The sequence below is a fragment of the Cardiocondyla obscurior genome, linkage group LG04 (genome assembly GCF_019399895.1).
Source record: "Cardiocondyla obscurior isolate alpha-2009 linkage group LG04, Cobs3.1, whole genome shotgun sequence".
NCBI lineage: Eukaryota > Metazoa > Arthropoda > Insecta > Hymenoptera > Formicidae > Cardiocondyla > Cardiocondyla obscurior.
The window spans coordinates 5,616,305-5,630,702 of NC_091867.1; the positions used below are offsets into that span (position 1 = coordinate 5,616,305).

Consider the following 14,398-nt stretch of genomic DNA (forward strand, 5'->3'; position numbering starts at 1 on the left):
GCGTGTCCAATCGACATTACGATAATTTATGGCTTAAATAAATGCCCGATCGGTGTACGAGCATGTACAGGTATCAATTTACATGACGCAACGGATATGTAACCTGATATATCGTACGGTGGCGGGGTACAGGCGGACCCGCGATCCGACGGTTCTCATTGTAGGATACTGGGAAGAGGGAGGAGAGACACAAAATAGAGAAGAAAAAAAAAAAAAAAAAAAAAAAATACAGAAAAGAAAAAAGTTGCTCTCACGCAGGAAAAATGCGTGGTGTCTGGACTCGGTGGTCAAGAAATTTGTCGGTCGGTGCTTGAGCAATTAAACGCAAAGTACTATAGATACAAATGAGTCACGCTCCGTTGACGCTGCAGCGAAACGCGAGACTTGCGGATAATCAAATTTGTAAACGCAATTTTGCATCGATTTCTGTCTCGCGCTCGATGATGAACCCTGTTATCTAAACCAGCCGTCTCGATTTTACGGGATTCGGATACCATGTTTAATTGAATGAAATGTATTTTCGGGATCAACGGTCGGAACCGATTTTTACCTTGTTTTGTGTACTATTAACATGTATCGTTATCGACCTCGCATGCATGTAGCATCATCGCCGTTATGTGTATAATTACAATGATTTCCCCGCGTCTCTAATCTTTCGCGATCGTCCCGCCGATCGATTTATCCGAAACATCTCATAACAAGTTTGCGCGGAGAGAGCAACGAATTTTTAAAGTCAGTGTCGATTTTCTTTCGCAACATCTGGCGCAATGTATCAGCCGCCTGACCGTGTGCGAACTTAAGAAAGAGAGAGGTCTATTTTTATTTATCCCATATGCCTCGATCTCAAGATTCAGTTGTCTGGAACCGAACTTGTTAGACTCAAGGCATGATAAAGTGCGATTCCACCGGAGCAAGCGGAAGACCCCGGCTGCCTTACAAAAGGTGAACCCACTTCGTGGATGTGTGTTGATTGCCGCTGCCGGCGCTGCCGCCGCCGCCGCCGTCGTCGGCGTCGTCGGCGTCGTCGGCGTCGGCGTCGGCGTCAGCGGCGGCGGCGTTGGCGGTGGAGTTGTTCGCAGAAGGCGGGAGGCGGCCAGAGTATTCCGCAGGTAGAGATATATTGAAGGCCTTCTCGGCCGTGCTCGGGTAGATTCGTGCGATCCCGTCGACTGGTGGTGGCCGCCGCGCGCCGCGCACCTCTACCAAGAGTTTCACGCTGCGTGGAACGAAACTCGTACGTACGCGATCAGCTCGACCGAGGCCGCCGGCCTTCCTCTGCGTATCGGGCCCCGCTGCGTGCTTCGCGCCGACCGACAGCCTCTCTCGTCTCCCTCGTGATAATACCGGTTACGGCTACTTGTGATAGACGACGACAACAACGACAACGACTGGACGACCGCTGGTGCCCTATACGCGTCCTGCGTGCGAGCTGACGGTAAGCGCGCGCGTACCAGCTCGCACACGCGTCAGCCAAGACCGTCCCGGTCCGGTACTCGACGCGGTTCCGCGCGGGAGGCTCGCGACGCGTTCTCGCGGCAGTGTACCGTGAAGAGTTCTCGCGGCTGCGACGACGACGACGGCGGCGGTAGCGGCAAGAAAACGCGCCAATCGCGCGTCCGGTGTTCGCGTGGTGCTTCACGCTCGGCGGTTTGTCGCAGAACAGGAGAGGGAGGACGGAGGACGCGGGGTAGGAGGCGCAGGGGGAGAGGAGGAAGTGGTGGAGGAGGAAGAGGAGGTGGTGGGCAAGCGAGGGTGGCAGCAACGGGGGAGAGAGAAAGAGAGAGAAAGAGGAGTGACGCGGGTGACCGCACGAGAAGTCGGCGAAGTGACACTTGTTCCCGTTTCCCTCTGCTGAGAGGGATCAGAAATTCTCGTTTTTTTTTTTCTTTTACGTGCGCTTCCTTCTTTCACCCCTTCTCTCGTCGCGCTATCGCTTTGTGATTCGGCACGAGTTCGGTGAACGCAATATTCGGAAAGGCCAGGTAACGATCCGGCTCGTTAGGGAAAATCGAAGTCGTAGGCGGGGCCTAAGGTCGGTGGACACGTAACGCGGAAACTGTCACGCCGCCCTTACTCTCCCTTCGTTCTCTCTCTCCTCCCTCCACACGACCGAAATCCAGCGGCGGACGACCCACGGCTTCTCGACCGTGGGGTGTCGTCTGCGCACGGACGACTCCTATTTCGTGAGGCTTGCACGCGTGTGCGTGTGCGTACGTGCGTGCGCGTGAGGAGGATTTCCACGCGGAATTGCACCGGTGAAACGCCACGATGCAGAACTAGGACGATCACGAATGCCTTCGGCGGATTATACGTCAGCTATGCATTTGCAGCGCGCACCGGATGCGCTTTTCGCGCTAAGCGCGACGCTCTGATGGAATTCACGCGTCCACGTATTGTGCGACATTCTCGCAAAACGATCTTATCCTTCGTTGTTCCCCTTTGACTCGCGACTAGGCCAAACCGCATTGACGTAACTCTCGCGATCGAATAATGTGCACCCGATCCCACTCGTCCTCGACAGTGCTTTCCGTTTCGCTCAGTTTGCGCATTTTTGCAGCCGATCAGCAATCGAGCGTACCACCAATTCGCAGGACAATGACGCCAACGCGGTCAAACGAGGTACGCCGTCGCGACGTCGAGTCGGCGTGAGCCATCCGAGAAATGCAGCAAACGAGCGTAGGTGCTTGCGACGAGGACTCCGGCACGAAGAGTCCCACGGCAAGATCGCCGGTCGGTTTTGTGATTAAGAGTGAGCCCGACGCGGACCGGAACGACGGCGTTAGGGTCAAAATCGAGATGCCCGAGCCCACAGGGGCCGGCGTCGAGGTCAAAGGTGAACCCCGGGAAGATTATCAGCGGCACCGGGCGAGCAACGACGGCTATCACTACGGCGACAAGAAGCCAGGATACGCTCTGGACGCTTCCGGACAGCCGCCACCGTCGCTACCACCTTCCCATCATCAAGGATACCGTCCCGTGGGGCTACCGAACTCGTTTGGCTTTCCACATTTTTACGGGCATCATCCGGCCATGATGGCGTCATTCCCGGCCGGACGTCCGTCACCGGACGGACCGATGGGCAAGATCGGCGATGGTCACGAGCAAATAACGCCGTCGCACGTCGAACGGCACGCGGCCTATGGTAGAATGCCACCGATTCCCAACGACGGTTTCCTACACGAGTCCCATCACCACCGCTTCGACGCTGGCGACTTCCAGCACGGCATGCCGTACCCGGGCTTCCGGCCCGCTATACGCTCGTACGGCAATCATCAGAACAATACCGCCTACGGCAGAAGCGGCCACTATCATCCGGCCAGACAACGCAAATGGAGCAGCTCAGCGTTCCGCGGACTTCATCCACCGATGCCGGTAAGGTTTTAAGAATGCTTCTTTTCTATCTGTTTTTCTCGTAGAGCAAATTTTCGAAATTTTCCTCATTTTCAAACGTCGTTCGATGCGGTTCTTTTATTGCGAAAACGAACACATCCTCTAGTCGTTCAAAGTAATAAAGTTTTGAACTGGATTATCGTGCTATTATAAGGTAATAATTAAATTCTTTTTAACGTTACTAGAATACTTACGTGACGGTATGTAGCAGTCTATACTAAATAATACGACGCACTTTTTTTATTTTTACTCATTATACGCGCTTTTTTTACTTATACAGTAATTAGTATAAATCATTCTTAAGAGGTCGTTCTTGTCTCTCGAGAGTCATGCTAGAGATTGTCAGATCGTTCTCTCTCTCGTGTGTAATAATCTGCAGTCCCGCATCGTCGTTTGAAAACTCCCTTGAAATCGCATTGCGCATTCTTTTCGAGATTGCGAAATGAGAAATCGCGCTCTGATCGATGCGTTTTAGTTATGTGTATTTCATATTGGATTACGCGATTACACGGAACGATATGGCACTTAGCGCGGGAACAATACCTCCGTGACGAAAGCGAGAATATCGCGCCCGCCGCGATCACACGATCTTATTGAGCCCCGATAAAATCGGTAATCGGAGAATGGCTGATGGTATCGCGTATCGATATCGGCGACGTAGGCGGCAGGAAGAATTTTTTATTTCCCTCGCGTACGAATCATCGCCGAGAGGCGCGTGAAATTTCCAAACACGCAACCGGCACGTTGCATCTCCCGTATATCGTGCAAGCGACGCATTACCGTGCGACGATCGTAAATCGTCAAAATTTCTTAATCCACCCTACATTATAGACGAGGTCACAATTCACGTATTATACAGATGCGAAAAATTAAATACATAATTGATAATACTTTACTTAAAATATACGTTTTAGCGAACCAGATAATATTTATAGGTTGTTAGATATTTAAAGATACATCAAGGGAAAAATGGGAACGCAGAGCTTTGAGAATTTAAATTTAGGCTGCAAAAAAAAAAAAAAATTTGATGAGGTAACAACGAAGGAAGAAGGTGGAATGTGCGACGGAGACTGCGGAGTACTCGGGTAGACGTGAGATGAGAGAGCGGCTTTTTGCCGGGCGTAAATTGTCCTCAGACCGCGTGAATGTAATGAAACGTGACGCGCGGAATTCCGCGCGACCGTCTCCGCTGTCGCTCTGCGATTTAATTCATCGGCATAACGCGCCCGCTCGTCTCTTTCTCGTACCGTTCCTCTTTCTTTCTCTCTCTATTTATCTCCGCCGGTGGCATGACGGAACGCGTTTTATCGTCACGTTATGCCGCGCGCGCGCCGATCGTTTTGTCGCCGGCAATTACGGGACACGAAGTGGGCGGCACATAGCGTGTCGCACGCGTGTCGGGTCTTTGATGCGCGGATCGCGCAATCCCGGTCCCGGGGGCCCCCCCTCTGGCGTTGTCGTGCGGGTGTCGCCCGACGAAGTCACGAGACTGTGACATGACACGCCGATGTCACACCGTCTGAGCACGGGGCTTCCATCAGATTAGAGAGCGGTTAGCGTCGGCCGTTTAGCGTTGCGCGTTTTTTTTTCTCGCCGCGCCGTCGCCGCCGCGGGAACTCCGCGTTTAATCGACAATCGTCACTTTAATTAAATAAATGCATGCTGGCACTCAGGGATTGCGGAATTAAACTTGAGCTCGTTTTTATTGATTTTTTTATTAATATTATTTTTTTTTTAAAGAAAAAATGTCTTACTTTCTCGTTGCAGCAAATTTAATTTTCCCTATGAATTTTACATAAACTGAAATGACTAGAATAACTTCAACCGTTTCAATTAAATATTATATAAGAAGACAATATTTTTAGACACTTAAAAGGCATCTGGAAAAAGGACAAATGGGTAGAATAAAATATTCTGTGAAATCAAATCAATCTCGTAACGTAATTACCCAATACATTACATTTACTGGCTTTAAATTGAATTTATGGTTATCTATATTAACAAGCCAGTCATATTGAATTGTTAATTTTATTCGCTTATGTCATGTTACTTTTATTCTGCTATATTATATACTTTTTTATCATATACGCCTTTTATGTGTGATTATACGACATGATCGGTTAATAAATTAAGAATATAACATCTTTTTATGGCCACAAGATACCGACGACATTATCGGTGTGTGGAGGGGATTGACGCTCCCTCGCTCGCTCGCTTCCCCGCTTGCTTTCGGAAGGCTCGTCTCGCGCGCGTCGGAGGTCGAGGATGAACGCGCATAAATACATACAGCCGTCGGATTTGCATAGGTCGAACACGAGGCTGAACTCCCCGGCGCTTTTACGGCACGGGTTATCCCGCGGCGCGCTCGCGGTAGCGTGTCGCCTAGGAAATTGATACCCGTCACCGGTTCGCGCTGACGTAAGTGCAATGTGTTCGGCAAGACGCGCGATTAGGCCCCTTTCCGCAACGCCGTCACTCTCCGAAACGGTCGAACACTGCCGTAGCGATGAAACGCATCGTTCGCCCACCGGGTCGTAATACCGCAGATAAGTCCTCGCCCAAAGGGGGAGAGAGACTACCGTAATTTTCGCTTATTCGTGGCGCAAACCGTTTCAAGGTATCGAGTGTAACGTTGAGATTTTCTCCGGGCTGCCACGTATTACGCTACACTGCTCAATACTGAGATTTGGTACACCTATTGAGACAAGAGAAGGTACGCTTTGCGGAAGTTATTCAGATTTTCTAACGTGTTTGTAAATTGCACGAGACTTTTAAGAAATATCTTAAATTTAATTTCAGCTATTGAAGGCTTTATTGAAACGAACGATTAGATTAGATCGGGAACTGTTAACTCTCGTAATTTAAACGTGGGCGTTCTATTAGCGACTGCGTTCTTGCTTAGCGAGTCTCCACGTGGATTTCAGAAATCATAAATTTGTTATTCAGTCATTTGCGGTACAACGTTCTAATGGCGGCAATTACCCGCACGACCGTCGTCGTCGCCGTCGTTATTGTTTACGGGGAGGTCGTGCGCGTGTCCGTATATGTTATACCACGTGTAATGTAATATATGCACAGTACGCCTGTATATTACACGCGTTAAGCGCATAGACACATGCAGTCGGCTTTCTTCCAGGCCGCTCGTTAATGAAGCGGTGTTCGGTTCGCGTTTTTCTCGTTGGATTATCCTTACTTCGTTATTATACAAGACGCAGCCTCCGGGGCCTGGAAATTTCGAGCCCTCGCCATACGACGCAACGCGAATAATGTCACTTCCCTTATAACCATGGAAAATCGCAAAGCGATCCTCTCGCGGCGTGTGGTTCGCGTGAAATTTGATAAATTGCCTGCGTCTTTACATCGCGCGACGTTGAGTTAGAAATTAAGTTCGCGGTAAATTTAATTCATAAGCACATCCGCGAAATTTCGCCTTCTATTGAGAAAATTTTATATATATATATATTTTTTTTTTATTTATTGTTCACGGATAAAGCACCGGAGAAATTATGATTCCTTGCGAGACACGAGCATTCTTTCCTCGATTTACGAGGAATTCTTGGCGATTAGAGAGAGAGTCGGCTCGAGTCACGCTTCTTGTCACGGATCGAACATGTGACATTTCGTGACTACGGGAACTTTTTTGTCCGCCGAACAAAACGTCTTCAGGCTTCTGCGCAATCAAGCGGTATCCTTGATCGTATACCTCATAAGCGCTTTCATTGACAGCCTCAACTCTCTTCGCGCACGGAACACTTTTTATAGAATAGTGATAGTCATACGTTATCCCGCGTCAGAAATATTCTTAGGATAAAATGGAACAGAATGACGTGATATATAAATTTCTAGCTTACCTCCGCGTGTAACAGGAACGTAACTTTTCTATTTTAAATTGCATATAAAGTTTATAAGTTTGCATAATCTTATCTATTTATTTCGACGAGCGATGGTAATTTTCGCGACGACGATATATACATATATATGTATATATGTATATATATATTTTTTTTTATCCGATATTCTCGTCTGAAAACGGCGAAATATTCAGGCGGATGTATATTATAGCGCGTGGCCGGTTAGAACGATGATTCGCCAGCATGGAATTTGGAGAATACCACGGCGCGTTTTTCGAGAGCACATCCCATGCTTCGTATAAAAATAGTTCGTCCGATATTACACGCGGTTCCCTCACTCGAATACCGCTGGTTGGTTTCATACTGGTGCGCAAAAAAATGGCGATAATACTTCACATTGCGCGTCCAGATAAAATCCATCTCGACTTTAATGCTCGGAATCGCCACAATCGCGAACTCCTGGTTAGAATGTTTCTGGACCGCAGGTGTCAGCATCACAAACGTCAGTGTTATAAATTACTTTCAGAGATCGAGTGTTCCGGTTAGGAGGGAAGTTGAAAATTCATGCCCATGTCGGGTCCACCGATGTCGAACTATTTCCGCCGCGCGCGGATCACCGTTACGGTAAACAGAAAATATCACTGGCGTCGAAACCTCGACGCGAAGTAGCGCGTTAACTCACGGGCTTTAGGAGTTTGTTATTTCGGTTTTGGCGTTAACTCCCCGCGTGCCAACGACAAGAGACATTCGCCAGACCACCCTGAAATCGTTTTTCTCCGCGCTCCCCTTCCCGTGTCCCTTCCACCGGTTACTGACTTTCTACACTGCGTCGTGACCAATAGCGCCTGATGGTGCTGATGCTAAGCCCTCGGGCACGAAAATAACTAAAACGCACGGTAGGTTACGGCAAACAGCGTGATGTAAGATTTTCCATGGTATATAAACGGAAGTTTGCCGGTTGTATTGGCATGCACATACTGTCGGTAATTCGACATCGACGTTGAAAGCTCGGAGCAAAATCTTATCTGCCGCAGTCTCTTATGTCTCACGTTCATTTTCGCGACAGTCCGAAAGAATGCGAGGAAAAATGAAGAATATGCGATGGAGCGGCGCTACGACGAGCGATAAAAGTTAGTGGCGATGTTTTTACGGTGCTTTTGCAGGGCGGGTCGAATCGCGCACGCGGCCGCGATTAATCGCGTGGAATTCGTGTCGCAGCTCCACACCGGCTTCGTCCGTGGACGATCAAAAAGTCCTTACCGCGTACCGCGGTGAACGGGACGCGCCGCGCGCGAGCACGCAGCGAGAGAAGCTCCTTTTCTCCTCCCGAGCCTCTTCTCTCTTAGCGGGCCGGTTCCTCCGCAAGAAACACTTTCAATGGACCACACGCGCGACGACCTCGCGCTCGGCGAGTACGCTTCTTACAGGGTCAGGGGCTTATGTCATCTATCTTAGGGAGCTGCGTTCATATTCAGTCGCGGCGACACTCCAATGCACCGCTCACAGTGGGACCTTTATCCACCGAAACAGCAAAGAGGCCTTTAAGTTCCGTGCGCGTCACGTAGTAATGAGCGACGAAATGGATGAGCTCGTTTATTAGCCCCTCCATTGTACTCGACTCCCGATTTTAATGTTTATAGCAGTCGAAATTACATTTCGTTTGCTACTACTGCGGTTTCAGAACAAGATTAATTTTTACCTTTCGGTTGTGATTTTTTTAAGTACGTGAATAGATCTTTTGACAATCGCTTTTTCGAAGCAATACTTTCTACAATATTTATCATCGTACGTATTTCCCACGTGAGAAATATAAATAGCCTTACCTATATATATATATCTAACATATTATTAATTATCTAATATATAATCCCTCTCATTAATCGATTACGGATCACTATCAGGCAAATGCGATTTAATATCTTGATACTATTTGCTAGATTTGCATACCTACTTAGGTCGACGTATGTCTTACTAGAGTCAAGATATTTAAAGAAAAAAATATGTTTATAAAATAACACGTAATTTAACTTTTGCGTTACAGTGGCCTACGTGGTTTTTTCGCCCAGATCTTTCGCTTGGCACGCAGCTAGCAACGAGTCACGTTCCAAATTCGAGTAACGTTCCTACTTCGTCGCCTCTGCCATCTCGGGCACATCTGGATGCTGCGAAAGGACCGGAGCTTCCTTCCAACAGCAACAAAGTCCATGGACAGACGCCAACGATATGTACGGTGAGTGACACATTAATGTGGCTAAGGCCACATGAATACTTTATTCGCGTACCGGTGAAAAAGCAACTGGATTTTTTTATTAATCGGATCGTCATCAAAGTGGGATTATTTTTTAGCGATCTGCTTGCTTATTCGTATCGACGAGAGACGTTTTGCATAGTAACATCCACGAATTCATTATGCGTATACTTCAGGTAGTGGATTGGTACTAGAGAAATGCAGATTCGACGTTTAGAGCTCCCGCGTGCGCTACGAAGTTTCTTTCCGAGATACCTTAATTTATGCGCCAATAAAATGTCCGTAAGATTTGTTGAGCGCGCTTTACGAGATGCTTATTGAATCTGAATATCGTACACAGTGCCTACCTCTATCGTTAAATAAGAAAACATCCGCGTCCTTTTTCGACTTTCGATCACTTTAAACGTAATTTTTTATATTTTTTTAATTTTTTTTTTAAGTTTTTCTGTTCTTTTTTTTTCTATTTTATCTCGTTGCAGTTTACACGATATAAATTACAGCGATTTCTTTTATCAATATTAATTATTTATGCACTTAGACTTTAATATAAAAAAAATTTTTTTTTATTGTCTTTAAATACGGCGTTTTTGTGAGATACAGCAGGTGAAGAGAGAGAAAGCATCTCGTAGTGTAACGCGCTCGGTCGCAAAATAAGACGGTATTCGTCTCGTTATTAGCTATTCGACCAGTAACAGACAAAAAACGCAATAATTTTATCGGTGCCGGCCTTAACGACGACGGAGTCGCGACGACAAAAAGTTCAATCTATCAAATTGTCACTGGCCTTTCTATTCCATAGCTCCGCGCCTTACCTAATAAGCAATCTTCTCGGGGACCTTACCGTAAATCGTCATTCACCAGCTGAATAGGTTCTGAACCGGTACCGACTGACCGTCTTCGATCACAGGGCTGCTTTCTTGTCTCTCCGACGAGTCCTCGATCACGAATTTTTTCTGAAAATATTGATTTGACACACGATCAATTTTAGAACGGCAAGATAGACGCAGCAATTAATATCAATTAACCACAGAATACACGTGTCCATAATTGGACTTTTTCACGTTACAATTAATTTTAAATTCCATGAAAAAAAAAAAGAAAAAAATGATAAAAATTAATATGCGAATACAATGTTTCAGAAATAATTATTTCTACGTCAAAATATTTTCGGAACACGGTTTCGAGTCCTTTTCGTTCTTTTTTTCCCCTCTCCGATCACAGGATATTCTCATGGACCAGGAATTTCTCGACGTGATGCCTTCCGTGCGGTCGGTATTTAAGTTCGTTAAGTACTCGCGTTCTCCGATTTGCTTTTAGCCGTGCCTTGCGTGCGCGCGGGTCACCGTTTCTGGACGTGTACAGTGTGTTCTCTCCGAACATATACACTGGCTACCAGATGCCAGGCACGAATCGACGAAGAGCCGCGCCGGTAGTCGTCATCGCGCCGTCGTCCGAAGACGAACAACCGGCGGTTAATAACCAGCCGATTTTGTTGTCCTCTTTTGCGGCCGACGAGCGTTGCGACGTGGCGCGATGCGGCACCGAAGTCACTTTGCTAATAAGTCATTTGCCGTGCCGCGTTGGATGTCGCCGCTTGCTCATGAAGGCGTTCCTTCATGGCGCGTACAAAAGGATGTTTCATTAACCTAAGACACTTTATCGCGGACAATTAATTATTTCTGAGAAGCGATACGCGGGGCAGTTGCGTGGCGCCGCGTTCCGGATATTTCGCTCTCTCTTCTCTGCGCCGATCGCCAAACGAGACAGCAAGGCATGCAGAAAGATAACCTGGTTGTCGCAGAGTCGCGGTCGGACTTTGAAACAATTTTATCTTTGCATTTATTCTCTTTGAATAAATCGAAGCGAATATTTTTTCGATGAGAATAAACGTAATAATTTTTTAACATTGTTAACAATGCGAATATAATGTCATTAACACCTTTGACGTATAATTCCTTCTCGGAAGATATTTTTTATAATAAAGAAGCATGCATTATTTCCTTTAAACTGGGCGCAGCTCCCAGTTTAAGGTAGAGCTAATCTGCAAAGAATGCGCATAACATTTTTGCGTAAAAGATCTTTATCTCCCGAGTAGACGAGCTTAACGACGTCGAGGTCTTGGTGAAACGGAACCGATATGCCGAGAAGGCAATAAACAGGTCGCGCTCCACGCGTGTAACGTCAGTCCAATGCTGTGTCGAGTGTAAAGGCTGCGGTTGTTCGGGGATCACCTGTAAGAGCAGCAGCAGCAGCACCAGGTTTAATCGCAAAGTAGAACGGTTTCTCGCGTTTTTACGGACGCGAACGTAGAATCGCGGTGGTCGCGGGTCGTTAGCGACTGTCTGTTTTTACTTCCTCCTGCATCGCGTGCAGCAATCGTCCTCTTTCGTTTAATCGTCCAGATGAAAAGCTTTTCTCGATTGCTGCTGATTTTTTTTCATCTTGTTTCAATTTTTTGTTCCCTGTACAGAGTAATAGATGAAGAGATTATTCGGAAAAATTTTAATCGTCAAAATAATTTTAATTAAAAATATATAATCAGAAATTTGAAGATATTTATTCAAAGTGAACTTACGAAAATTAATTACTTGGTGTAAATATATCTTTTCGACCAGAGCAAACGTAATTTTTATTCTGCAAAAAAAAAAAAGAAATTAAATATAATAATACAATTTAAATATACAGTAATTAATCAACAATCTCACTCCTTAAATGAATTAATGTATGCTCCAACTGAGTCTTCCTTTGATAACTATACGCGCATACATCAATTAAATAACGCACTCATTGAAAATAACATTTAAAAATCAAAAAAACATTATATACGAATTAATTACATTTATTTCGTAAAACGAAATAATAAAAATTACTTATATACATATATAAAGCATAAAAATAAATTTATCTTACTTTATATCGCACCTGAATATTTCTCCAGGTTTCGTTGTTGCACAGTGTATTCAGCGCGGCATTACGTACGCATTCACCATACATCATTAATAATTCTTATTATCGTGCGACGAAGTCCAATTCGACAGACAGCGACACGAGATGCGTGTGATTGTACATACTCTTTCAACGCGAGCAGGCCTCTGCAAATTAAGGAGCAGTTCGCTTGGGACACCCTGTACAGATTAAATTATTTGTTAGAAAAATTTTGAGCTTTGTGAATAGCGCTATCGTTCAGTTGCGGAGTTCGATTCTCGATATACGCAGTTCTTGATGTCACGCGACTCGTAGTTAGGTTAGAGATCTTTTAAGATTACGCAAACGCGCAGCGCTGACTTGGCGAGGGGGCGGTAAGGTGGAATGAGGGAGCTCCGCGCTACACTGCGTGTCGCATAGTTCTCTGCTCGTTACTTTCTTCCTCTTTCTCCGTTCGAATATACTTCGCGTTCTAATTCCGGTAATCGTGAAACTGTTGTAATCAGTAATACGTAACTCTAACGCGTTTATTATCATCCGCTGCGAGGTAATGCGTGAACCGCTTAGCTTCGATCTTACTTTTTCGGCAATTTCTCGCATCGCAGTTGGCAATGCAGTCGACTTGTGTCGTACCAATGTAAAGCTCGCTCTTTTGTTTTCGTATCAGTCATCGTGTCGCGGCCGGGTGGACTGCGCGATCGTGTGGCGTCGCATTTTGTTTGACCATCGACTGCGATTTACACATAGTGTCGAATACTTACTTGTCGCACAGTGTGAGTTTGGTGTTTATGTATATCGGCGACACATCGGTACATATAGTAGGTTGCAGAATTATATGATATTCGTCGCGATCGGTAAATGTAACATATGATCGTCTGTTCTAAACGTTATACAATACTTTGTAGCTGATAGTCTCTAAAGTTACGTAAATTTTTTTGTTGCAGTCCATCCGCTGCACCGTGAACGGCTGCTCCTGCGACTCCTTTACACCTGGAAAACGTCACTTGCGCTACTGCGAGAACTGTCATCATGGATGGGTGCCTCACGGTAAGTCCAAACATATTTTAAAATAATTATGCATGGGAAAAAGTATTTTATGTATGTTTAGAAATATGTTTAATGTTTATTGATGCACATTAAAAGTTTTTTTTTTATACGTTTATTAAAGATAGCGCGTTGCATAACTTGTTCTATTGCTAGGCAATTAAGCCGCTACTACGTTGCAATTTAATTACTAATACGTCTATGATTCAGAGCAATCATACCGCCGTTATATTTTTACGCGAAGTAATATTATAATTCTTGAAACCGGGCCACTATTTCGTATCTCGATACAATTCTTATTTCGACTAACTCGTGTTTTGGTTTCTTCTTATAGAAGAACTATACTAAAATCTACTAAAAACTATACTAAAAACTATAAAGAGATTCCGTTCGCTTTGTCTCCCTGCGTTTGCGTCATGTGAACGGCGCATGAATTTCTCGCTATACCGTACAAATGGGAAGAGGTAGAAGACGTAGGAAGGGACGCGGCGGTGGTCCAGAGGGAACATCTGCGTCCTTAATTATTTTACAGATTTAGTAGATCGTTATGGCTTGTAAAATTACTGCCAATTTCACGCCCCTAAGCTTATTTTATCCGCACGTTAGCTGCCTATCGGTGCATTGCTGAGCCGCCGTGGCTCCCCGAAGGATATTGGGCATCCTTCGCGGCTAAATTAATGGCCCTGTTGTTTATGACTGCATCGGCACCGAACACGCAACGATTCCGTCGCGAATTCCCGTAAATATCCCCGATAATGTGATTCGCTTGCACTCCCCCTTCTCACATGACACTGTAAAAATGGATTATAGGAATTTCTTGTCAGAAATAATCGATCGGTTACAATTCGGACACTGAGTTTATTACAAGAAAACACGGACAAGTTTATAATAATACAGCACGTTAAATTTTACGACACGACTTATAATATATTCGACTAAG

At 45.7% G+C, this 14,398-nt stretch overlaps 1 protein-coding gene across 1 annotated transcript; it reads left to right on the forward strand.

Annotated features, from left to right (window-relative positions):
• Positions 1 to 1,735: 1,735 nt before the first annotated feature.
• LOC139101475 (uncharacterized) lies at positions 1,736 to 14,052 on the forward strand. The gene is made up of 3 exons (XM_070654630.1): positions 1,736 to 3,372; positions 9,283 to 9,471; positions 13,359 to 14,052. Exons 1-3 carry the CDS (start codon positions 2,662 to 2,664, stop codon positions 13,485 to 13,487), a joined length of 1,029 nt encoding a protein of 342 aa, XP_070510731.1. The 5' UTR covers positions 1,736 to 2,661; the 3' UTR covers positions 13,488 to 14,052.
• Positions 14,053 to 14,398: the final 346 nt, after the last annotated feature.

Excerpts from the sequence above, each read along its gene's own strand:
- LOC139101475 (XM_070654630.1), top strand. The coding sequence starts at position 2,662 with ATGCAGCAAACGAGCGTAGGTGCTTGCGACGAGGACTCCGGCACGAAG. Across the intron at positions 3,373-9,282 it reads GACTTCATCCACCGATGCCG|TGGCCTACGTGGTTTTTTCG; the intron begins GTAAGGTTTTAA and ends TTTGCGTTACAG. Across the intron at positions 9,472-13,358 it reads AGACGCCAACGATATGTACG|TCCATCCGCTGCACCGTGAA; the intron begins GTGAGTGACACA and ends TTTTTGTTGCAG.